Source organism: Pelophylax lessonae (assembly GCF_965119305.1).
Source record: "Pelophylax lessonae genome assembly, chromosome: 2".
NCBI classification, from domain to species: Eukaryota; Metazoa; Chordata; class Amphibia; order Anura; family Ranidae; genus Pelophylax; species Pelophylax lessonae.
In genome coordinates, this window is record NC_138769.1 from 618,243,490 (window position 1) to 618,267,872 (window position 24,383).

The 24,383-nt window shown below is 45.3% G+C and overlaps 1 protein-coding gene across 1 annotated transcript in view; it reads left to right on the forward strand.

Annotated features, from left to right (window-relative positions):
- The window catches only part of MPHOSPH8 (M-phase phosphoprotein 8), a 268,249-nt gene that overhangs the window by 147,009 nt on the left and 96,857 nt on the right, over positions 1-24,383 (forward strand). Inside the window, exons 9-10 of the mRNA XM_082247634.1 lie at positions 13,432-13,518; positions 14,297-14,451. Coding sequence (XP_082103760.1) covers positions 13,432-13,518; positions 14,297-14,451 — 242 coding nt within the window. The remainder of the gene's footprint in view (positions 1-13,431; positions 13,519-14,296; positions 14,452-24,383) is intronic.

Here is a 24,383-nt window from a genome sequence, read left to right on the forward strand (position 1 = left end):
TCGCGCTCTCTCTCTCCCCCTCTGTCTCGCGCTCTCTCTCTCTCTCTCTCCCCCTCTGTCTCGCTCTCTCTCTCTCCCCCTCTGTCTCGCTCTCTCTCTCTCCCCCTCTGTCTCGCTCTCTCTCGCTCTCGCTCTCTCTCTCTCTCTCTCCCCCCCTCTGTCTCTCTCTCTCTCTCTCTCCCCCCCTCTGTCTCGCTCTCTCTCTCTCTCTCTCTCTCTCTCTCTCCCCCTCTGTCTCGCTCTCTCTCTCTCTCCCCCTCTGTCTCGCTCTCTCTCTCTCCCCCTCTGTCTCTCTCTCTCTCTCCCCCTCTGTCTCGCTCTCTCTCTCTCTCCCCCTCTGTCTCGCTCTCTCTCTCTCTCTCTCCCCCTCTGTCTCGCTCTCTCTCTCTCTCTCCCCCTCTGTCTCGCTCTCTCTCTCCCTCTGTCTCGCTCTCTCTCTCTCCCCGCGCTCTCTCTCTCGTTCTCTCTCTCTCCCCGCGCTCTCTCTCTCGTTCTCTCTTTAGATGTATTCTTGTATGCTTATTTTATTGTATTTTTTGATCATATACAGTATATGTAAATAAAATATTTTTATTTTTTGTAAATAAAAAAAATTTAATAAAATTTTAAACATAATAATTGACTCTGTCTCTTTATCTTTCTCTCTCTCGTGGGCGGGAGGTCGGCTGCCCTGGGCGTCTGTAGCTTGGGAGGTGGAGGGGGCGCTACCAGGAGTGTTTCTGCAACTATTAGCTGACAGAAGAGAGCGGGATGTGCTTTCTCTCTTCCCTCCCCAGCTTCACACTCCTGTTACTGTAGCGCTCATCAGATCGGGACTGTCAGATCGGGATTTCTCCTCTTTCGGCTCCTCCTCATCTTGATATGTCAGAGTGGAGAGGAGCCTAGGAGATACTGATTGCTAAACCTTTGGCACGGACAGCTGGCGGAAGAGATGCGGCTGCTGTGCTGAAGGGGAAGAAGATCGCGGCTCAGGGATGCCACTGGTTGTCAGATCGGGACAATACAGAGTTTGATTACGTGTCCCCTACACCCCCTACACACATTGTTTGCTTTAAGGAGAGGGGGGTAACAAATACTGTAAAGTCCCGATCTGACATCCAGTGGCATCCCTGAGCCGCAATCTTCCTCCCCTTTCTGCAGCAGCATCTCTCCCGCCAGCTGTCCGTGCAAAGCTTTAGAAATCGGCTTCCCCTAGGCTCCTCCTCCGCTCTGACATATGAAGATGAGAAGGAAGGAGCCTCAGAAGAGGAGAATCACAAATCAATGTGCCGCGCTGTATCTGAGGTCTGCCTGCTGGAGGAAAGCTGCAGCCAAGCCGAGGGAAGGGAGAACTGCACTGGGGACACCAGGGAGGGGGGGAGAGAGGGGAATGAGAGTATTTGTACTTGGAGGGGTGGGGAGAAGATGATTACTTCAAGGTTGGATCAATATGGGGGGGGGGGGGTATTTGTGCTGGGATGGGAAATTTGAGAGGTGACAGGATAACATTTTTTCTAGCAGGGAAATTGGGGAGGGGGGTGCTAGGAGGGGTGATTTGTGCTGGGGGGGAGGATTCGTGCCAGGAGGAGGGATTTGTGCTGTGGGGGGAGAATTTGTGCCAGAAGGGGGGATTTTTGCTGTGGGGATGGAGGGAAGAGGATTTGTACCAGGAGGGGGGATTTGTGCTGTGGAGATTGTGGGGGGGAGGAGGTTCTGTCTAGGAGGGGGGATTTGTGCTGTAGGAATAAGGGGAAGAGGATTTGTGCTGGGGGGACGGACGGGGGGGGGGGGGAGGATTTGTGCTAGGAAGGGGATTTGGGGGGGGGGTTGTGCTAAAAGAGGTGATGGGGGGATTTGTGCTAGGATGGGGAATTATGGCGCTGTTAGAAATGGGGATGGGGGGAATTTATGCTTGTAGGGATGATTGGGGGTATTTGTGCTAGAGGGGAAAATTGGGGGGAGGATTTGTGCTAGGCGGGGGAATATGGTGGGATGTGCTAGACGGGATATTCGGGGGGTTTGGGATGGGGGAAGAGGATTTGTCCTAGGAGGGGGGATTTGTGCAAGAAGGGGAATTTTTTTGGGGGGAGGGGGGGTTTGGGGGAGAGGATTTGTGCTAGTAGGGATAATTGATGGGTATTTCTGCTAGGAGGGGAGGAGGACTTATGCTAGGAGGGGACATTTGGGGGAGGGGAAGATTTGTGCTGGGAGGGGGGGGATTTTAAGAGGGGAGAATTTGCGCTTGGAGGGGAAATTTTATGGGGGGGTGCAGTTTGGTGTCTTCGCCCTGGGCGCTGGATGGCCTTGTCCCGGCAATGCTTGCGGGAGATAGAGGATTATGTGCGCCCCCCCTCACGCGGCGCCAAGGTACATTTAAAATTCACGGTGGAATTAAAGGTGAAGGCTCGGTTCACATTTATGCGAGTGCGGGAAGGCTGCGAATTCGCAGCCTGTTCCCGCATCGCACACGCACCCCCGGAAGTTCACACTGGCATATGCGATACGCTGGGGGTGTCAATGTAATCTTAACGACACCCCCAGTTTGATCGCATATCGCAGTGCGATCGTGCAGTTCGCACAGGAGCGGATCGCACAAGTGTGAACCGCTGTGCGATCCGATCCTGATGCGGCTGCAAAAATGCCTCCTGTGCGTCTTTGCTCCGGGTGCGATGCGAATTTAGCCATACAAACTGTATGGCTAAACTCGCACCGCACAGCTGATCGCATGTAATGTCGGAGCAGTGCGCTCCGACATTACATGCAAACCCGGCACTCGCAGAAGTGTGAACCGGGGCGAAGTGAAAATCTGTTTCGTCAGCTGCAAGTGAAAATTAGCAATACTGTAAAAAATAAATGGATATATAAAAATATTAATATATATATATATATATATATATATATATATATAGATAGATCTCTTATATATATATATATATATATATATATATATATATATATATCTTCTAGATTGTAAGCTTTAACGAGCAGGGCCCTCTGATTCCTCCTGTATTGAATTGTACTGTAACTGTATTGTCTTCCCTCACATTGTAAAGTGCTGCGCAAACTGTTGGCACGATATAAATCCTGTATAATAGTAATAATATATATGATACAGGTATGTTTAACATAAACAAAGTTAGCCACAGTAACAATGTATTAGACATTCATGTGATTTCAATTCTCACCAGAGACCAGCACAGCAGTAGCTGTGTTGCCATAACAACAGGGTGGGACCTTCCTTTGGAGGTGCATGCTGGGTAACCAGCAGCACCTATTGTAGGAAGTAGTAACATGTGGGCTTCACACGCCCACAATTAAGATGGGAGCCCCCTGCTGAGGAAAAATCAAGGTTAGTTTATGAAGAATGTCATTTATAAAACATTATTTCCTTTAAGTAGATAGGAAAACAATTACATTTAGCCAATGCTGTGATCATTTGGGGAATAAAAGCAATTTTTATAATGTTGGAAAAACGGGTGGAACTCCACTTTAAGGTCCATACCTATGTACCTTAGTTTGTTGTTTGTACAGTAAGCGTTTGTGGGGAACTGTATCAAATGGCTTTGCAAAGTCACGATACACTACATCTACAGGCCTTCCTTTATCTAGATGGCAGCTCATTTCATAAAAGGTTAATAGACTGGTCTGGCAAGAACTATTCTTCATAAATCCATGCTGATTACCAGTGATACCATTTTTTTTACTAAAATCTTGTATATAGTCCCTTATCCCCCTCCAATAGCTTGCAGACTATTGATGTTAGGCTAGCCGGCCTGTAGTTCCCAGGTATACATCTTGGCCCTTTTTTTTATATTGGTGCCACGTTGGCTTTTCTCCAATCAGCTGGTACCATTCCCGTCAGTAGACTGTCCTTTAAAAAAAAAGGAACAGTGGTCTGGCAGTCACATGGCTGAGTTCCTTAAGTTCCCTTGGGTGTAAGCCATCTGGTCCCGGTGACTTATTTATGGTAAGTTTTTCAAGTCTAGTTCAGAGTCTCTCTTCTGTTAACCATAAGGGTGCTTCCTGTGACATGTTATTACCTATAACATTACAGTCTAGGATACTGTATCCCCCCTCCCAATTCTTTTGTAAAGAGTGAGAATAATTTATTTAGAACCTCTGCCTTCTAGCTGTCCTTTTTTATAGCCAGATTCCCTTTCTCATCCTTTATGGGGACAATATGTTCTGGCCTCACTTTCTTACTATTTATATACTTAAAGAATTTCTTGGGGTTTTTCTTACTGTCTTCTGCTATGTGCCTTTCATGTTCTATTTTAGCCGCCTTGATTGCGTTCTTACATTTCTTATTGTTTCTTTGTAGTGCTGGAATGCTGCCAATGACCCCTCTGCTTTGTATTTCTTGAAGGCCTTTTCTTTTGTTTTTGTGTTCATTTTTACGTTGGCATTTAGCCACCCAGGGTTTATTTTAGCTCTTTTAAACGTATTCCCTGTCGGAATGCACTGGCCAATACTTCCTAAAGCACTCCCATTTTTCAATAGTTTTCCTTGTTCCCAGGATTGTATCCCATTTAATATTAAACAAAGATTGAGACAATAATAGTACCTACAAATATTATCACAATCACCCCGCGCTTCAGGAAAAAAAACAAAATAGATATGCCAGATATACGCTAACTTGACATATAGCTGCTGCCTTAAAATACAAACATAATCAAAAAAAACATGTGTTAATTCTCTCAGAAGTCAGTGAATAAGAAAGGTTCAACACATAAGCAGCGCTAAGAGACCCTGTTTAAAAGTCCACATATGTGAATGAGTCAAAAAAGTCCTCAGGAGAGTGAATCCACGGATGAAGATCAAAGGATAACTTCCACCACACCACGTGACCCCCCTAGGTATTGCTCACTCACCAGAAATCATTGTAATAGAGCCTTTGAATATCCACCGATCACACCAAATGCAGACCGCTCCACGATCGTTTAGGCACAGAATCTCCCCAATCTGAACACCTTATACCAAGAGATCCACATACTCCAGTGCACCGGCAGTAAATGTAAGCAAGAAAGAGGCTCATAGGGCAGTATATCAACACTGTTTTATTAAAACACCCGCCCCATCCCTCAATCAATGCACTCACAGCAAACAAAATGATAAAAAGCTCTCAATATGCTAGAACCGTATGCTGATCGAGACCTCTCCGCTCCCGCTCCTCTGTTATGCTGGATCAGTCACAGACGTCAGCTCACAACGGGCAAGGATGTGGGGAATGCGGCTCTTACAGCTCTGAATGATGTTGTCGGGGTGTCCGCGTGCTCACGCCCTGACATGTTTCGCCGTAACACTGGCTTCTACGGAGGGCGCGAGCACGCTGCAACCCCGCCTCCCTTTATCTCTCTCCTCTCCGAGATGTTAACCCTTTCCGCTGACAGTCTGCCTGAAGGGAAGATCAGTCTCGGATCATAGGAGTGATTACTCCACAGTACAAAAAGACTCCAATATTGCCGATGTACATATGTGGCTGATGTTTGGCAGCACAATTGCAACAAAAGCAGTGTGTTTATAAATTAAATGGGGAGATAGCTTATTTAAACCAACTTCGCTGATGTGCTTTACTAAGCCCACCAAGTGGACAACTATACAGCTCAGAGTAATCACAAAATCTGTAATATATCAGGGAGATCCCTCCAAATGTGTAAATAGTAATGTCTACAAATTACTGCCACATATTAAATCGACATGGAGTGGTACAATACCGATCTTACATCAATTAATTAAACAAAAACTGGCAACTGTAGCATATGATACATAATGTCAACATAGATACATAGATGACCTGTTCTTTATCTGGAGCGGGTCGGAACCATCTTTGATAGCTTTTACAGAACATCTAAATCAGAATGCTAATAACATCAAGCTTGAATGCACTTGGAGTAAAGAAAGAGTGCATTATTTGGATGTTGAAGTAGCGATCCAATACGGCCATTTGTTCACTAGGGCGTATTTCAAGCCCACTGATCGGAATGGCTATTTGCCTACATTCAGTGGACATCATCCACGGTGGCTACGAAATATCCCTAGGGGTCAGTTCCTCCGAATCAGGAGGAACTGTACCAAGGACTCTGATTACTTCATGCAGGCTCAGATTATTAGGAATAGGTTCAAGGAGAAAGGCTATGATGTTTCCAAACTGGATGAAACTATTCATGAGGTGGGTCTTATGTCCCAAGAGATATGTTTACGTGATAGGAACGCTCCTGTGGACACCAAACATGAATGGGGCTTCATTACACAATTTAATGAGCAGTATAAGGAAGTGGAGGATATTTTCCATAAACATTGGAGGTTGCTCCGTATGGACAAAATTTTAGGTCCAGTACTCCCACCTGAACCATTATTTATATACAGAAAATGTCCTTCATTCGGAGATCAGGTGATTAAAAAAGTCTTAGATCCCCCGATCAGACCGAAATTATTTTGGGACAAAGTTGGTTTTTATTCATGCCGCAGATGTACATGTTGTAGGCAGGTAAAAGAAATGCAAAGAGCCAAAACTTCTTTTGTCTCGAGTGGGAATGGTAGGACATTTGAGATAAAGAAGTTTATCTCATGCCAATCTACACATGTAGTTTATTGTCTGGAGTGCCCGTGTGGGCTTATTTATATAGGCCGCACTAAACGGACACTGTCCAAAAGGGTCTCTGAACATCTTGCAAATCTAGTGAAAGGTTTTAAATACCACAATGTTTCTTTGCATTTTAGATTGAAACATAACAGAGACCCCGCAGGACTTAAATTCTGGGGTATAGATAAAATAGATCCAGTGTGGAGAGGAGCAAATTTGGTTAGGGTTCTTTCCCAGCGGGAGACCCACTGGATTTATTTGACAAATTCTTTAACACCAAATGGCTTGAACGTCGAATTAGATGTTAATTGTTTTATTAGCGATTTTTGACGTCAAGCCTGTATTGACACCAAGATTGCGTCTCGGATTTTATACTGTGTCTTATTTAGGTTTTATTTCATCCCCGTGCGTCTAATCTTTTAGCAACCTTTTAGCAGTTTGATACTTTTAATTGTAATTTTGGATGTGTAACTACACCAGTTGAATTTTAACATGTTTTAGTTGTTATTTATTGTACCATTTTAGTATGGATGTGTAGTATTTTGTTTTATATTCGGTCTACAGTTTATGTGGGCTGTTGATTCAACACTGACATTCTATGTTTATTTTAACATATATGTTGACATTATGTATCATATGCTACAGTTGCCAGTTTTTGTTTAATTAATTGATGTAAGATCGGTATTGTACCACTCCATGTCGATTTAATATGTGGCAGTAATTTGTAGACATTACTATTTACACATTTGGAGGGATCTCCCTGATATATTACAGATTTTGTGATTACTCTGAGCTGTATAGTTGTCCACTTGGTGGGCTTAGTAAAGCACATCAGCGAAGTTGGTTTAAATAAGCTATCTCCCCATTTAATTTATAAACACACTGCTTTTGTTGCAATTGTGCTGCCAAACATCAGCCACATATGTACATCGGCAATATTGGAGTCTTTTTGTACTGCGGAGTAATCACTCCTATGATCCGAGACTGATCTTCCCTTCAGGCAGACTGTCAGCGATGATAGCATGCCGGCGGAAAGGGTTAACATCTCGGAGAGGAGAGAGATAAAGGGAGGCGGGGTTGCAGCGTGCTCTCGCCCTCCGTAGAAGCCAGTGTTGTGGCGAAACATGTCAGGGTGTGAGCACGCGGACACCCCGACAACATCATTCAGAGCTGTAAGAGCCGCATCCCCACATCCTTGCCCGTTGTGAGCTGACGTCTGTGACTGATCCAGCATAACAGAGGAGCGGGAGCGGAGCGGTGAGGTCTCGATCAGCATACGGTTCTAGCATATTGAGAGCTTTTTATCATTTTGTTTGCTGTGAGTGCATTGATTGAGGGATGGGGCGGGTGTTTTATTAAAAAAACTGTGTTGATATACTGCCCTATGAGCCTCTTTCTTGCTTACATTTACTGCCGGTGCACTAGAGTATGTGGATCTCTTGGTATAAGGTGTTCAGATTGGGGAGATTCTGTGCCTAAACGATCGTGGAGCGGTCTGCATTTGGTGTGATAGGTGGATATTCAAAGGCTCTATTACAATGATTTCTGGTGAGTGAGCAATACCTAGGGGGGTCACGTGGTGTGGTGGAAGTTATCCTTTTGATCTTCATCCGTGGATTCACTCTCCTGAGGACTTTTTTTGACTCATTCACATATGTGGACTTTTAAACAGGGTCTCTTAGCGCTGCTTATGTGTTGAACCTTTCTTATTCACTGACTTCTGAGAGAATTAACACATGTTTTTTTGATTATCCCATTTAATATCGTCTAGCAGAGCGCAGTTTAGGGAAATTGACACTGAACTTCAAAAAAGAGCCAGTTTATTACCCTTACGTTTCCCATTTCTGTGATTTATGCTGAAACCAATTGACCTATGGTCACTGTTTCCCAAGTTGCTTCTTTTTTCTACATCCACAATCAGGTCTGTATTCGTAATTAGTAGGTCTAGTAACGCATTGTTTCTCGTTGGTGCGTTCCCCATCTGACCCATGAAGTTGTCCTGCAAAACATTTAGGAAATGGCGAGCCTTAGATGAATGTGCAGTTCCTTCTGCCCAGTCTATACCTGGATAATTTAAAATCTCCCATTATGACATTTCCCATCCTTGGTGCCGTTCCAAGCTCTGATGAGAGGTCTGCCTCCTTATTCTTACATCCTCTCCTGGAGTCCTGCGTCTGCACTCTGCTTCTCCTTTCCTGCGTCTGTCCCCCATGGCACGCTTCTGAGCCTGGCTAGGTGCATTCAAGGATGCACACAGCATGGCTTGGCCCTGCCCCTCGCTCACTCATCAAAGGATTTGACTGACAGCAACAGGAACCAATGGCTTCGTTTGCTCTTTCCTCGGATTCATACAGTAAAGTGTATGAATCCGAGGAAAGGGCCACCTTGCAGATGGGCACAGCACTGGGAGAGGAACTTGGGTAAGTGTTTAGGGAGGGGGAGGGGGGGGAGAGACAGTGGAAGGTTTTTTACCATAATGCAGGGAATGTTTATAACCACGTTTAACCACTTCCTTACCGAGTCATGTAAAATGACGTCGGCAAAGTGGTTGTCTAGATCCGGGCCGCCGTCATATGACGTCGGCCCGTTCTAGCTGCTACTGCGCGCCCCCGGCGGCGCGCAGCGGCGCGATCAGGGATGAGGCTCGTCCCTCCGACATAGCCCATCACTGATCAAGGTAAACAGCCAATAGAAATTGGCTGTTTACCACGTGATCGGCTGTGTCAATCACAGCCGATCACATGAGCGGCTCCAGCACGAGCCGCTCGTTCTCTCTGCAATGCGCGCCCCCGGGGGCGCGCAGAGCAGCGATCGGGGACGAGGCTCGTCCCTCGGACAGAGTCGATCCCCGATCTAGGTAAAGAGCCAATGAAATTGGCTCTTTACCACGTGACCGGCTGTGTCCAATCACAGCCGGTCACAAATGTCAACAGAGGACACGGTAACTAGCTGTCACCGTGTTCTCCTCCTCACACACTGATCCTGTGTGAGGAGGAGATTGTGGTAACAGCTAGTTACCAAGTACAGTGCACCCCAATCACACTGATTGCCCCCCCCCCCCCCCAATAAAGAGCACCTGTCACTAGCCCATCAAAGTACCCGAGTACCTGTCATCAGGTACTCAGATGACAGGTACTCGGGTACTCTGATGGGCTGGTGACAGGTATTCGGGTACTCTGATGACAGGTACTCGGGTACTCTGATGACGGATACTCTGATGACAGGTACTCGGGTACTCTGATGACGGGTACTCGGGTACTCTGATGACGGGTACTCGGGTACTCTGATGACGGGTACTCGGGTACTCTGATGACGGGTACTCGGGTACTCTGATGACGGGTACTCGAGTACTCTGATGACGGGTACTCGGGTACTCTGATGACGGGTACTCTGATGACGGGTACTCGGGTACTCTGATGACGGGTACTCGGGTACTCTGATGACGGGTACTCGGGTACTCTGATGACAGGTACTCGGGTACTCTGATGACGGGTACTCGGGTACTTTGAGTACCTGTCAACGGAGTACCCGTCATCAGAGTACCTGAGTACCTGTCACCTACCCATCAGAGTACCCGAGTACCTTCCACCTGCTCATCAGAGTACCTGACGCCTGAAGTACCCAAGTACTTGCCGCCTGCTCATCAGTACCCATCACTACTCATCAGTACTCATCAGTACCTATCACGTATCAGTACTGATCATCAGTACCCATCAGTACAGTATCACCTATCACCTATCAGTCAGTGAGTACTACTCATCAGTACCTATCACCTGCCTGTCACCTGCCCATCAGAGTACCCGAGTACCTGTCACCTGCCTATCGGAGTACCCGAGTACCTGCCACCTGCTCATCAGTACCAGAGTACCTGTCACCTGCCCAACAAAGTACCCGAGTACCTGTCACCCTTCATACAGCCACCATGTCCAAGTCCAAAAAGGTTTATATACGTCGTCCGTTTAAACCTAAATACCGGTGTTATGGTAGCAGATAGCTGCCATAACCCTGGTATTTTTTTAAACGGTGGACGGTTGGCTTTCCGATAAGGGTGGTCCCAGCGGCGGATTCGCCGTGGGATCACCCTTCCGGGATGGCGGAAGAGGCGCCCCCCCCCCTCCCGACGCGTTCCGGTCCCTTTCCCCGCTTACCGGACCCGCCGGCAGCGGGGAAAACGATCCGGTCCCGAATCCTCACAGAAAGGATGTCGAGTGAGGGCAAGCTTGCCCTCACTTGACTCTATGGTCTTGGAGGACCGGAGCTACGGAAAATGTTGTTGCCTAGCAACCGGTTTAAAGGCCCCTTTTTTTTTTTTTTTTTTTTTTTTATTTTATATTATAATTATTATTATTTTTTTTTTTTCTATCTTTTAGTGTACTTGTGAGATCTGAGGACTTTTTGACCCCAGATCTCACAAAAAAGAGGTCCTGTCGTGCCTATTTCTATTACGAGGAATATTTACATTTCTTTTAATAGAAATAAAAATGATCAATTTTTTTTTTTAAACGTTGTAAAAATAAAAAATAATAAATAAAATAAATAGTAAAAAAAAAAAAAAAAAAAATTAAAGCGCCCTGTCCCCGTTAGCTCGCGCGCAGAAGCGAATGCATACAGAAACCCCGCCCACATATGTAAACGGTGTTCAAACCACACATGTGAGGTATCGCCGCGATCGTTAGAGCAAGGGGAATAATTTGAGCCCTAGACCTCCTCTGTAACTCAAAGATGGCAACCTGTAGAAATTTTTAAATTGTCGCCTATGGGGATTTTTAAGTACCAAAGTTTGTCACCATTCCGTGAGCGTGCGCAATTTTGAAACATGACATGTTGGGTATCTATTTACTCGGCGTAACATTATCTTTCACATTATGGAAAAAAATTGGGCTAACTTTACTGGTTTCTTATTTTTTAATTAAAAAAAGTGAATTTTTTCCAAAAAAATTGCGTTTGGAAGACCGCTACGCAAATACGGTGTGATAAAAAATAGTGCAATAATCTCCATTTTATTCTCTAGGGTCTCTGCTAAAAAAAAATATATAATGTTTGGGGGTTCTAAGCAGTTTTCTAGCAAAACAACTGATTTTAGCTTGTAAACACCAAATGTCAAAAATAGGCCTAGGCAAGTGGCTAGGATGCATGATGATGCTCCTTGGATGTTCGGCCCCTCTATATGGCTAGGCTGTGAAAAAGTCTCACACATGTGGTATTGCCATACTCAGGAGGAGTGGCAGAATGTATTTTGGGGTGTCATTTTTGCTGTGTACATGCTATGTGTTAGGAATATCCTATAAATTGACAACTTTGTGTAAAAAAAAAAAGTTTTCATTTTTTTCCCACATTTTCCAAAAACCTGTGGAAAAAAATGATATGTTCAAACGACCCATAATGCCTCATAGAATATACGTTGGAGTGTTTGCTTTCCAAAATGGGGTCATTTTGTGGACTTTTCCATTGTATTGGTGCTCTAGGGCCTTGAAAAGTGTGATAGGTAGTAAGAAAGTTTTATGTGTATTTATGCTCCTAGAACGCCTGAATGTGCTTCTTGGACGTGGAGTCTCTTTTTGTGGCCAGGCTGTGTAAAAGTCTCACACATGTGGTATCGCCATACTCGGAAGGAGTAGCAGAATGTATTTTTGGGTGTAATTTTTGCTGTGTACATGCTATGTGTTAGAAATAGCTTATAAATTGACAACTTTGTGGGAAAAAAAAGAAAAAAAAAAATTTTTTCTTCATTTTCCCAAGAATTGTGGGAAAAAATTACAACTTCAAAAAACTCACCATGCCTCTTACTAAATACCTTGGACTGTCTACTTTACAAAAAGGGGTCATTTGGTCGGTATTTGTACTGTCCTGACATTTCAGGGCCTCAAGAAAGGAGATAGGCAGTCAGTACATCTGGTGTGATCAATTTTCAGTAATTGGTACCATAGCTTCTAGACTCAATAACTTTCACACCGACTAAATAATATACACTAATTTAGGTTAATTTTACCAGAGACATGTAGCAGTATACATTTTGGCCCAAATGTATGAAGAAAAATTTATTTTTTGCAAAATTTCATAATTGAAACTAAAAAAAAGTGTTTTTTTTTTTTCAAAATTTTTGCTCTTTTTTTGCATATATCACGAAAAAAAAAAACCCCAGTTGTGATCAAATACCACCAAAAGAAAGCTCTATTTGTGTGAAAAAAATGATAAAAATTTTGTTTGGTTATAGTGTAGCATGACTGAGCAATTGTCATTCAAAGTGTGAGAGTGCTGAAAGCTGAAAATTGGTCTGGGCAGGAAGGGGGTCTAACTGCTCTGTATGGAAGCGGTTAAGTAAAGTGGAACTTTAGTCAGAAGAATCCTGCTAGATCCCTTCAGGCTGGCCCCTTTTGCAGGCATAGCTATGTAAAACCCAAAAAAGAAGTGCCTACACTGTTTAAAATCCAGTAATACATGGTCTCACCTTGCTGTGCACATGCTTCGTTGCTCTCCATTTTTGGCATTGTGCTAAAAATCAGGTCTACTGGAGGCAATTCTGCTGACACCCTAAAGATTTACTGCTGTTTTAGTTTCAGCAAAACTTGAGCCTCTGGTTAGAAGAAACTGGAGCGATGCTGGGGACAATTTACAGCACACACTAATTTTGGTAGCTTAATTATTAATGTAGAATTTGTTTCTTGCTAGAGACCATTATTTTTTTATCAAGTTGTTATGGGTAAAGATCTGCTTTGTTGCTTAAACCATTTCTCTACCAGAGCATTATTTTAATTTTTGCATTCCCATAGACTTGTATTGAGAGACACATTTCTGAAGCAAACTAAAATATGTCCACACAGATCTATGATGTGTAGAATATTGAATTTTGTTTTTGATTCTCCTCATAGAATTATCTGACAACTGTTTCCATCCTGCTGGAAGCTGGAGCTTTTGTGAATTTACAACAAGCGACTGGGGAAACAGCTCTGATGAAGGTAAATGGTATATTTCGGATAGCTATAAAATTCCCCATCTGTTTTGCAAAGACTCTAGGTCTATGAAATCCTTTTCTCAGTAGGTTGCAGACAATTGTTTTCTCCCTGGCTCTAGCTATCTAGAAAACGGTTTTCTTTGTGTATATTGTCTTCATGATGGAAAAAAATACTTGCATCCACTTTTTAGTTAAATGTCTAGACTAATTTTAATGTTTGTATTCCCATCATGAAGTTTGTTATATATGGATTACATTCAGTCTCTTATTTGCTACCACCTTCATTGGTTATGAAATAAAACCGCATAATGATTGAATACAAAGTTATGTAATTTATTGCTCTTTGCGAGGCAAGACCTCTCCTGTAGTATTAACATACAAGGTTGTTCTGCCCAAACATCTCCCCACCAGACACGTTGGATGCTGCAAACCCAGTTCTCCTGTTTGCTCTCTACAGCAAGGCAACAGAAGGCAATATTTCCAAAAATAATTATTTTATGGATAACTTCAGGGTACCCTTAACATTTTCTGCTTTCTGTCACACTGCCTTTTTTATATATATATATATATATATATATATATATATATATATATATATATATATATATATATATTTATGTATTTTTTTTTTTTTTCTTTTTTCAGGGGTGGGTGTTAGAGGACAGTGTTTTTCAAAATCTAAATTGAAACCCAAAAAAACAATTGGATATGACTTTGGATAAATGTTATTTGAGCATCCATATATAACAAAGTAATTGTTTTTTTTCTTCTCGTCTCTCTAGGCATGTAAGAGAGGGAATTATGATATTGTACGACTTTTGATAGAACAAGGTGCCGACTGTAATGTGCTGTCAAAGCACCAGGGCAATGCTTTACAGTTTGCTAAACAGAGCAATATTGTGCTGCTATATGAATTAATTAATGGCCATTTGGAAAAGTAAGTATTCTTTTTCTGTGTGTCCCTTGTTCTCTGAAATTATGGAAAATGCTAATTTGATTGTATGTGGGACCTATCTAGCTGAATAAAAAAACGGTTTGTGATAAAGGAACATTACATTTAAAATGATCCTGGTTATGAACTGATACCATCACACACTTTTTTTTTTTTTTTTTTTAACTAGTGATTTTCCAATACATAACATACTGGTGGGTTATGCCATCTCTGGTAGCAACATTGGAAAATTAGGTCCCTTGTTCATTCTCTTTTAAGAGAGCACTCAAAGTATGCATGGTTGTTGTTTGTGTGAACCAAAGTATTTTTTGACAGGTGAATGTTATATATTGCATAATATTTTGTATTCACATTCTGAGCCGCTAGGGGGAGCCTTAGGCTCCTTTTTCACATTTTCCTCTCTGTCCCTCTGCTTTGTACAAAAGCCTGTTTACAAAGCAAAGTAGTTTAAGTTAAACCCATATGAATATGTCAGAGCAGTGACTTTTCTTATTCAGGATATGTAAAACGGCACCTTAACTCAAAGATTGTCTGCTGCACTTTGTCCAACAGTGATTTAGGAATTCTTTGTCTTGTGTGAAGGTGTTAACCCCAACATTTCATTTTCATAATGTCTGTGGTACTAAAAAAAGTATCCTGTTCTTTTGTTTTGCTACCTTTGATGTGAAGTGCCTGGTGATCCTGCCAGTCCCCATTTTTCCGATTTCAAACTGACCACTCATGGCATAAAAGCATATTTAACCAGCATGGTAAATTTTCCTTTGCATTCTACTAGGGAGCAAAGCCTGCCTGTAATCGAATAAGCAGATTTGTGCCAACATCCCCCCCCCCCCCCCCACCCCCACTGTTTTTCGTTTCACTGGAAAGATCTGTATACTGCTATCACCTGTGTGTGTGTGTGTGTAAAAAAAAAAAAAAAAACGTTTTTATATTCTTTACAGAATATTTTCTTTTATTTCTCTTTACTCACTAGCTAGTGTTCAGGGAAGGATTTCCTGGCGATCTACAAGCAATGATGCCGGCTGGGGCTTCGTACTGGATAATCTAGATCCTTATAGTCCCCCCAGTCTGGCCTACGAGCATGAGCAGGTTATAGTTCTTACCTAGGCCTAGCTAAGACGGTGCCCCCTGGTCCAGAGGGGGTCAAGCCTGCGAGCAGATGCCACACCGGGGCGCATCAACCTGGAACGCCTTAAGTCGCAGCGTGCCCATCAGCTGGCAGCACCCCCAGTTTGGGTGTGAAGCAGTCTGCACGGAGCGGAGCCCACCCTGTACGTGGTATGGTGAGAAAAATGTGCCCTCCTTTGTCCCTGCTTGCCTTGGGGGGATGTATGCCCTCCCCTGGGGATAATGGTATTTGTGCCTCCCAAGAGATCCCCCCTGGCCTGCCCGGTACCCAGACTGTGTGTCCTTCCCTGTCTCTGTCCTTGCAGGTGTGCTCTGGCGCTATGGGGGTGATTTGGTACCTTGGGCTTGCTGGTCACTGTTGTGGTTCCTGAAGCCTTCATGTGTCGGTCCCGAGCCGCATGGTGCGCTGTTGGCGCCGCCATCTTAGATGTGGGCAATGAGCTTTTTTTCCCCATAGACTTATATGGGGTAGCCATTTTCCCTGCAGCTTCCTAGTACTTTCTTTGAGCGTTCATCTTTGTGTAGCCCTGGTGCTATACTCGGCAGTGTTTCTCTAACAGGCGACATCGCATTCGTTGTGGTCATTTCCTGCTTCTGTGCAGAGGTCACTTCCTGCCTTTCTCCATGCTGTGGTAGATTCAGGAGGAAGTGTGTCTGAGGTGGTAATGTATTGGGCGTCTCTGCAGGCATATTCTTGCCCTTTCCACTATCAGTTTGGCTTAAAGGGGTTCCCTGCAGACCACTGCAGGTTCTCCCTTGTCCAGACACCTTACACGATATTGTGAATGACCAGTGGCGACGCGTTAAGCACGTGTTAGTGGTGCCTTAACGCTTTAAACGCCGGTGTCCTTTTGCTGAAAAGGTCTCCAACCATTGGACGGTGCCACCTAGGGTGGACCATCCAGTTTCCAGATTGAACAACAATCTATCCTTGTGCCTGTGGAGGATTCCCCAGTTTTTATGGATCCAGTGGACAGGCGGGTGCAATCCCTTTCCTGTCATCTTCATGTACTGGCGGGTTCCATTTTAAAACCGGTTTTTGTGTCTGTGTTAGTTTCACAGACGGTGGCGGAAGGGATTAGGGGGTTGTGGGAGTCTTTGGACCCAGAGATTGTTCCTCCGGAACAGCTGGAACTGTTGTACCAGGTGATCCAGGCTCTGATGTTCGTGTGTGATGCGTCTATGGATGCGGCTCCCCTGGTGGCCATGGTCTCGGCCGTAAGCATTGTTTTAAGACGCATGATCTGTTTGAAGAACTGGTCAACTGACCAAGCTTCTAAAAATGCCTTAGCTGATCTCCCCTTTCTGGGAGACAGGTTGTTTGGTAACTCACTGGATGAGTTAATCAAGGGAATGACTGGTGGGAAGAGTACTCTTCTTCAAGCTCCCAAGGGTTTAGACACCCCATCCTAAGCGGGGTCCTTCCTTTTCTGCTCACAAACAGTTTTTTTCGTGCCTCCAGGGTGCAAGAAAAAGGTAAGCCATTCAGAACGTCTGGAGGTGCTAAAAAGCCTTGGGGCAAGACCAAGGCGGGCAAGTCCGTTCCGGCAGACAAGTTCTCTTCAGCATGAAGGGGAGCCCTCACCTGGCTCAGGGGTGGGGCGACGTCTGCGCTTCTTTCAGGAACCCTGGACTTCCTTCATTCAGAATGATTGGATTCCCAAACTGGTTTGTTCTGGGTACAAGATCGAAATTCAGGTCCTGGCCAGGGGACAGGTTCTTTCGGTCAAATCTTCACCTGTCTCCAGAGCGTTTGAAGGATCTGTGGGAGGCTGTGCGAGATCACCTGGCTCAAGGAGTGATTGTGCCGGTCCCCTGACAGGAACGCTCTCAAGGTTTCTATTCAAACCTGTTCACTGTGCCCAGAAAGGAGGGCAAAGTGCTTCCAATCCTGGACCTCAAGGCTCTCAACCGTTTTGTGCGAGTTTCAAATGGAGTCCATTCGGTTGGTGATGGCATCTTTGAATCTGGGATTTTATGGCTTCCATCGATCTCAAAGATGCGTATCTCCACGTCGCCTTATTCAAGGGTCATCCGCGATTCCTCTGCAGAGGAGCACTTTCAATTTGTGGCGTTAACCCTTTGGTCTCGCCTCGGCTCCCAGAGTTTTTACTAAGGTCCTAGCCCCTGTGCTGGCCTTGTTGCATCAACGAGGTATCTCCATTGTGGAGTATCTGGATAATTTCCTGTTGCGAGCAGTTTCCCATTCGAATCTACTGGACAATGCCTCCATCACCATTCAGACCCTTCAGGAATTTGGGTGGACGATAAATGTTGCCAAATCTGCCCTGACTCAGTCTATGCGGGTCACCTATCTGGGGCTGATCCTCGAGACTGCTCTAGCGAGGGTCTTCCTTCCCTTGGACTAGCTTCAGAAGTTGCAAGGGACTGTCAGGTTGCTGATGGAGGCCGATCAGTCTTCCTTGTGGGCTTTCATAAGGTCCATGGGTCTGATGGTCTCGACCTTCGAAGCGGTCCCGTTTGCTTAGTCTCACATGAGACTGCAGAAAAAGATTCTGTCAAAATGGAACAGAGATCCTCTGTCTTTGGACCAGAAAATTTGGTTGAGCCGTCTCACGAAGTCTGCTCTCTCGTGGTGGCTCCCAGTCACCTGTACTATGCCAAGGCAAGTCTCACCTGCCGGTGTTTTGAATGGTGCTTGCCAAGGAAGCCAGCCTGTCAGGCAGGGGTGGAGTGTTGGGGAAGCTCTTTGCCCAGGGAACTTGGACAACAGAAGAGTCTTCCTTGCTGATCAATATCTTTGAGCTGAGAGCGATCAAGCTCTACCTGCTTCACTGGAGGAGTCGGCTACACGGCTCTTCGGTTTGGGTCCAGACCAACAATGCCACAGCTGTGACTTACATCAGTCATCAAGGGGGCACCGGGAGTGCCCTGGCGGCCAAGGAGATGACCGAGGTTCTGGTTTGGGCACAGCACAATGTTCCGGCTCTTTCCACGGTCCACATCCCGGATGTGGAGAATTTGCAAGCAGATTCCCTAAATCGTCAGGTGTTTGGATCAGTGGGAATGGTCCCTGCATCCGGAGGTGTTTCATTTCCTATGTGCCCGGTGGGGGACGCCGGAGGTGGAACTGTTTGGAAGTCGGACTCTTTGTCCTTCCGGACGGTCCTCGCAAAGGTTTGGCTGTGTCCGCTACGACCATTTAGAGATGGATCAGGCAGACGGTGGTTCAAGCTTATTCAATCAAGGGTCAGGTTCCTCCTTTCCCTGTGAAGGCGCATTCTACTAGAGCGCTGAGTGCCTCTTGGGCTTTTCGACATCAGACCTCTGTTGTACAAGTTTGTAAGGCAGCGACTTGGTCTTCCGTACACACCTTTACAAAATTTTACGCGTTGGATTTGTTGGCATCTTCGGATGCCTCTTTTGGCCGCAAGGTTTTGCAGGCTGCTTTTTCATAAGAGAATGTTGGTTTGTACTTCTCTTCGGGGTCTTTTTTCTGGTTGAGCTCCTGTTTGGTTGAACTCCATGTTGCCCAGTTGGCTAAGTTTAGCCTTTTGGAGTTGACGTTACTATCTGGTTGTGTTTTTCCCACCCCTCATACCTACACTGCTTTGGGACATCCCACTTGGCTCATGGAGATGAGGCTGCGTCTGTCAGAGGATAGAGAAAATAAGATTTTTGTAAGATCTTACTGTTCAATCTGTTTCTCTGATGTCTGTCGACAGACGCAGCACCAGCCCCTCTGTTAGCGGTTGGTTCTTTTGTCTTCACTGCTTTTAAACTAAACTGATGTGCTAAATAGTGCAGTGGGGGTTTATGCTTAAAGGGACAGCCCCCTGGGCGTGTGTATTCAAATTTTAACTGCCTAGACTACTCCTGATATGAGGAGCATCAATTCACTCAGCTCATGGCGATGAGGCTGCGTCGGTCGACAGACATCAGAGAAAAAGATTTTACAGTAAGATCTTACAAAAATCTTATATTTTTTTCAGAAATAATGTAATCTTCATTGCTCAACGTTTGATGGGATGTTTGTTGTGGCTATACCATGCTAATAGAGCAGTGTTTTTTCAAAATAACCAAGCCACTTCAACGAAAAAAACTTTATTTTGTAAACACCATGATCAAAATGAGAGAACGGCAACAACTATAGCATAGAGAAAGGTTAAAACAATTAGGAAGTGTACAGGCCCTTGATTTGAATGACTTCAGCACATCTGCGGCCACAGGACATCACTAGTCTTACACAATGTGTGTGTAATTTTGTTTCACTTTTCTTCCAGTCTTTTCCACAGTTCATTGACCGTAGTGGGTTTCTTGGCCGTAACTTTGTCGCCAAGGATTTTCCACATGTTTTCTTTTGGGTTTAGATTAGGACTCTGGGTTGGCCATTTCATTATTTCAATGTTTTCAGCTTCAAGGAACTGCTTTATCCCTTTTGCTGTTTGACAGGTGGCCTTGTGCAAGAAAATTGCTGGCTGATTGGATGATAAACGCAGGGAAGGAACCACATGTTGTTGAGAGTTCTGATAAACATTTGCATTTACTCTGCCATGTAGCTGTATGAGGCCCAATTCCTGCTGCAGAAAACATCCCCCAAGCTATGACGCTTCCCCCTCCACCTTTATAGACTTCTTTACACACTTTGGGTTCAGTCTTTCCTCAGTTTGAGGACTAACATAATGTTTCCCATCGGACCCAAATAAATAAACTTTCTTTCATCACTAAAGCGAACTTTGGACCAGTTCTCCTCTGTCCACACAACATGCTCCTCAGCAAATGTTAGTCTAGCCTTTTGATTCTTTCTGCTATTGAGGTTTGGTCACTGCAGAGTGGGTTTTCAGTCCAAATTCTCAGACGGCGTGACACTATATAACAAGACAGATCCTTACTCTGTTTAGTGCTCAATTGTCGAGCAACTGTTGAACTGGTTGCCCATTAAGATTCTTTACATTATCTTGTCCTCACTTGCAATTGTTTTGTGGTCAGCCAGCCTTTTTGGGGGACTTGAATGAGTTTGTGACGACGTTAAGATGCCTTATTCTAGAAATCCCAGATTTGGAACGACAAACTTCTCTTGCTATGGGTGAAATGGGCATCATTTTGGCCTTCATCTGGACAACCTGCTGCTGGAGGGTTTCAGTCACTTTAGAATGGTTCACCATCTTGCAAAGTCAATGAAAACTGGAAAGCTAGGCTGCCAGTTGAATAAGGTTTTTCAGGTAATTAAAGAAATTGGCACAAGGTGCCAGATTAACACCAATAACTGTGAGGTATCTGAAAGTGATCTTTAATTTTGTTTTTTGTTTTTTTTTTCAAATTTCCTTTAAAGTTTTTTATTCTGTGCTTCAAAATCTATGTAACTCATGAAATATGCTTACCGAAACTGGTCTTTTACTCGTGTTTAATGTGTGTGTATATATACAAACATACACACATATATACACTGGAAAATTGGAGAACAACCCACAATTCCCTAAATTTCAAGGTTACTGCTTAGTCCGATTTGAAATGATCCAAACTGGAGTAAAAGAGCAGATTTGTGAAGCACATTTCATGAGTTACATATATTATATACGTGTGTATGTATGTGTTTGCTACAATGTAAAGTAGTGAGTGTACAGCGTGTAAATTTGTTGTCCCCTCAAAATAACTCAACACACAGCCATTGTCTAAACTACTGGCAACAAAAGTGAGTACACCCCTAAGTGAACATGTCCAAATTGGGCCCAAAGTGTCAATATTTCTCTTGACAGTCGTCGCCTCTCTTAATTCATTACAATTGGGTAATGACTGTGCACTCTAGGAGTAAGCTAGGCAGTTATTAAACAGTTAATAACAAAGGTTTACTTAACCAGACACACCTCTAGGGGGCTGTCCCACAGACATTATCCCTCAGCTACTTCCTGTATCTTATCAGTTTCTTGCTGCCTAGCTTAGGAGTAGGCTAGCTTCCCTGATCGGGGCTTAGCCCTGATGTCTTTTTCTACTCTGAGTTTTTTCCTTTTCTCTCACCCTCACTCTCACCAGTTAGTCAGAATCCTGTTCCTGGAGGACTTCGGGAGATGCGGAACTGTGCTCGCACTGGATATCCTAGATTCAGAAGGAGTTCACTTTTCTGCCAACGGTCGTTTGCGGGTCATTTGATCCAGCCCTGACCTTGCAATTACGACAGTGCCCCTCCACATGGGGACAAGCCCGCGAAGCTTCGCTCTTCACTGGGGATGTCTCCACGCCGGAACGCCCACTGTTGCTAGCTCCCACCTTTGGCTGCCGTGTCCTCCACGGGGAGGTGAGAGGTCATCCGTGCGATCCCACGATTGACTGGACGGGAGAGTGTTTAGTCCAATACCCCCCCCGTGTCCCTGGGACCCTTGAGGGGGTTATGTAGTGGGCACACTTTTTACGTGGGATAGGCAGAGAGTGAGCTCTGCGGGACCCCCGTACGGCTGGTTTCCGGCCTCCCTTCCCTACCCTTCCCCCTACCTTTGGTGGGATTTGTGTGTGTATGTGTGGGGGCATAGTAAGGCCTAAACGAGAGTCCTCTGTAGTAACCAGGCCACAAATAGTATCGTGGTTGGCGCCGTTTTTAACGAACGAGCGCCATCTTGGATGTGGGCAACGAGCTGCGGCATCAGCTACGATCGTTACTACGAGGTTTCTGTAAGCACCGTTAGTTCGTGGCTCGAGGCATAGGCTGGTGGGGGCATGCGCTCACTCCCTGTGTCCGCAGTGTTTTAGATGGCGGCATGTAACAGATACCGGACCCCTTGTCGGGGGTTTTATTGTTTTTTAGACCTTTTCTCCCGCTAACCCGCTGATATTCAGGGGTTTTGGCTATCAAGGGGTCCCATTGAGAGTTTTGCACGTGGCGGGGGGCGCTAGTCGCCATTTTGAGAGACAGTGTTCTCCTTTGCTGAAATGCTTAAGGCCCTAATAGATTCCCTTATAAATTCCCCGCAGTCCTAGTGGAGGCTCCGAGTAAATCTGGAGCCCCCCCTCTCGGGGTTTTTTATCTATTTTATTCACTCCTTTGTTAGACGCACCTGCGACTTTAACGTCAAGCATGAATCGTTTGATATCTGAACGTTTTCCCCCGATTAATCGGCCATGCCCTCCCAGTTTTCTGACTCTGAGCCTGAACGGGTTGCCACGGACAATGTCCCCCCTGTCGGGTCCCTGTCTCCAGCTTTCTGAGGATGAAATTCCCTCCCTGGTGGCGCATGACCGTGCCGTAATAAATACCCTCATAAGCACCATTACAGAACCCCAATAACCTTTGGCGAGGAGTTATCTCCAAGGTCAAGCAAGAGATCCGCCTTTGGTTCCCCAAGAGCACGGTAGCCGGGTCAGGTTTTTTCCCTGCCCTGGGGAGTTCCACGATACGGTTACCGGCCAGTGGGTCGTATGTAATATATGCTGGTGCGTATATGTCTGGTCCCCTAAGGTGGACCAGACAGTCCTTAGGCTAAATCATTACACAGTGATACCGGTGGAGGATTCCCTAGTACTCAAAGATCCAGCGGATAAACGCATGGTAGCTTGGTCCTGCCATATTGACACGTTGGCGGGCTCCCTGTTTTTAGCCTGTGTTTGTTTCAGTGATGGCATTTCAGGCTCTCACAACATGGCCATAAGCGCTTCACAGCATTCTGGAAGCGGAATTGGTTTCTCCACCTATCCTTGGTATGGTGGACCGGAATACAATACCAACATGTACCTGTGGCAGCCCTAGACAAGGGCCCGGCTGTCGGCCGTTGATATTGCGATTCGTCGCACCATTTTGGGTTAAAAAGCTGTTTTGTGAACCACGCTTAGTACCGTGTGTTGAACGTCTCTTGGAGACACTCTAGATGAAAAGATTAAGGGGTAAGAGTACTCTTCTACCCCAGGCCGCGAAGGATAAAACCTCCCCGTAACAGGCGGGGACCTTCCTTTAAGGTACAATGGGGGTCCTTTCGCGCCGTCGGGGAGCAGTATAAGGGGACCGTTAAACCTCAGGTGGTCAGTCTAGCTCGTATGGCCTAACTGACAAGGTACCTGACTTTGGAGCAGATTATGCTGTTCAAAGCACTGTGGTCAGGCAAGCCCAAGACCAGTTCACTTGGTTCGGCGACCCAATCCACCTCTTCGTGAAGGGACACCCTCATCCATAGCAGGGGTGAGGGGATGTCTGAGTGGTTCCAGGAACCTTGGTTGTCTAAGATTCAGGATAGGTGGGTTCACGAGCTGATTCGCTCGGGATACAAGATCGAGTTTTCGATCCTTCCCTGCAGACAGGTTCTTTTTATCAAACCTCAGGTTGTCTCCAGACTGCCTCGACAGTCTCCGGGGGATGGTGCAAGACATGCTCGCCCAGGGAGTCATTATACCAGTACCTGTGCAGGACAGTTTTCAGGGTTTTTACTCCAACCTATTCACTGTCCCCAGATAAGAGGGGAAAGTGTGTCCTATTCTGGATCTGAAGTCACTAAACTGCTATGTGCGGGTGCAGAAGTTCCGCATGGAATTTATCAGATCTGTAGTGGCGTCACTGAGTCCAGGGGATTTTCTAGCCTCCATCGACTTGCAGGATGCATATCTCCACCTCCCTATTTTCGAGGGTCACAGAGATATCTATTCAGTTTGTAGCGTTGCCCTTCGGCCTCGCTTAAGCTCCCGAGTCGTCACCAATGTTTTGGCCCCTGTTTTAGCTTTAATGCGTTTTAAGGGGATTGCCGTCCTTGGTTACCTGCACGACCTCCTGTTGAGGTCCAGCTCAGCTGCAACCCTGTCGCAGGTTCTGTCGTTGACAATCTAGATGCTCCAGGAGTTTGGGTGGACCGTAA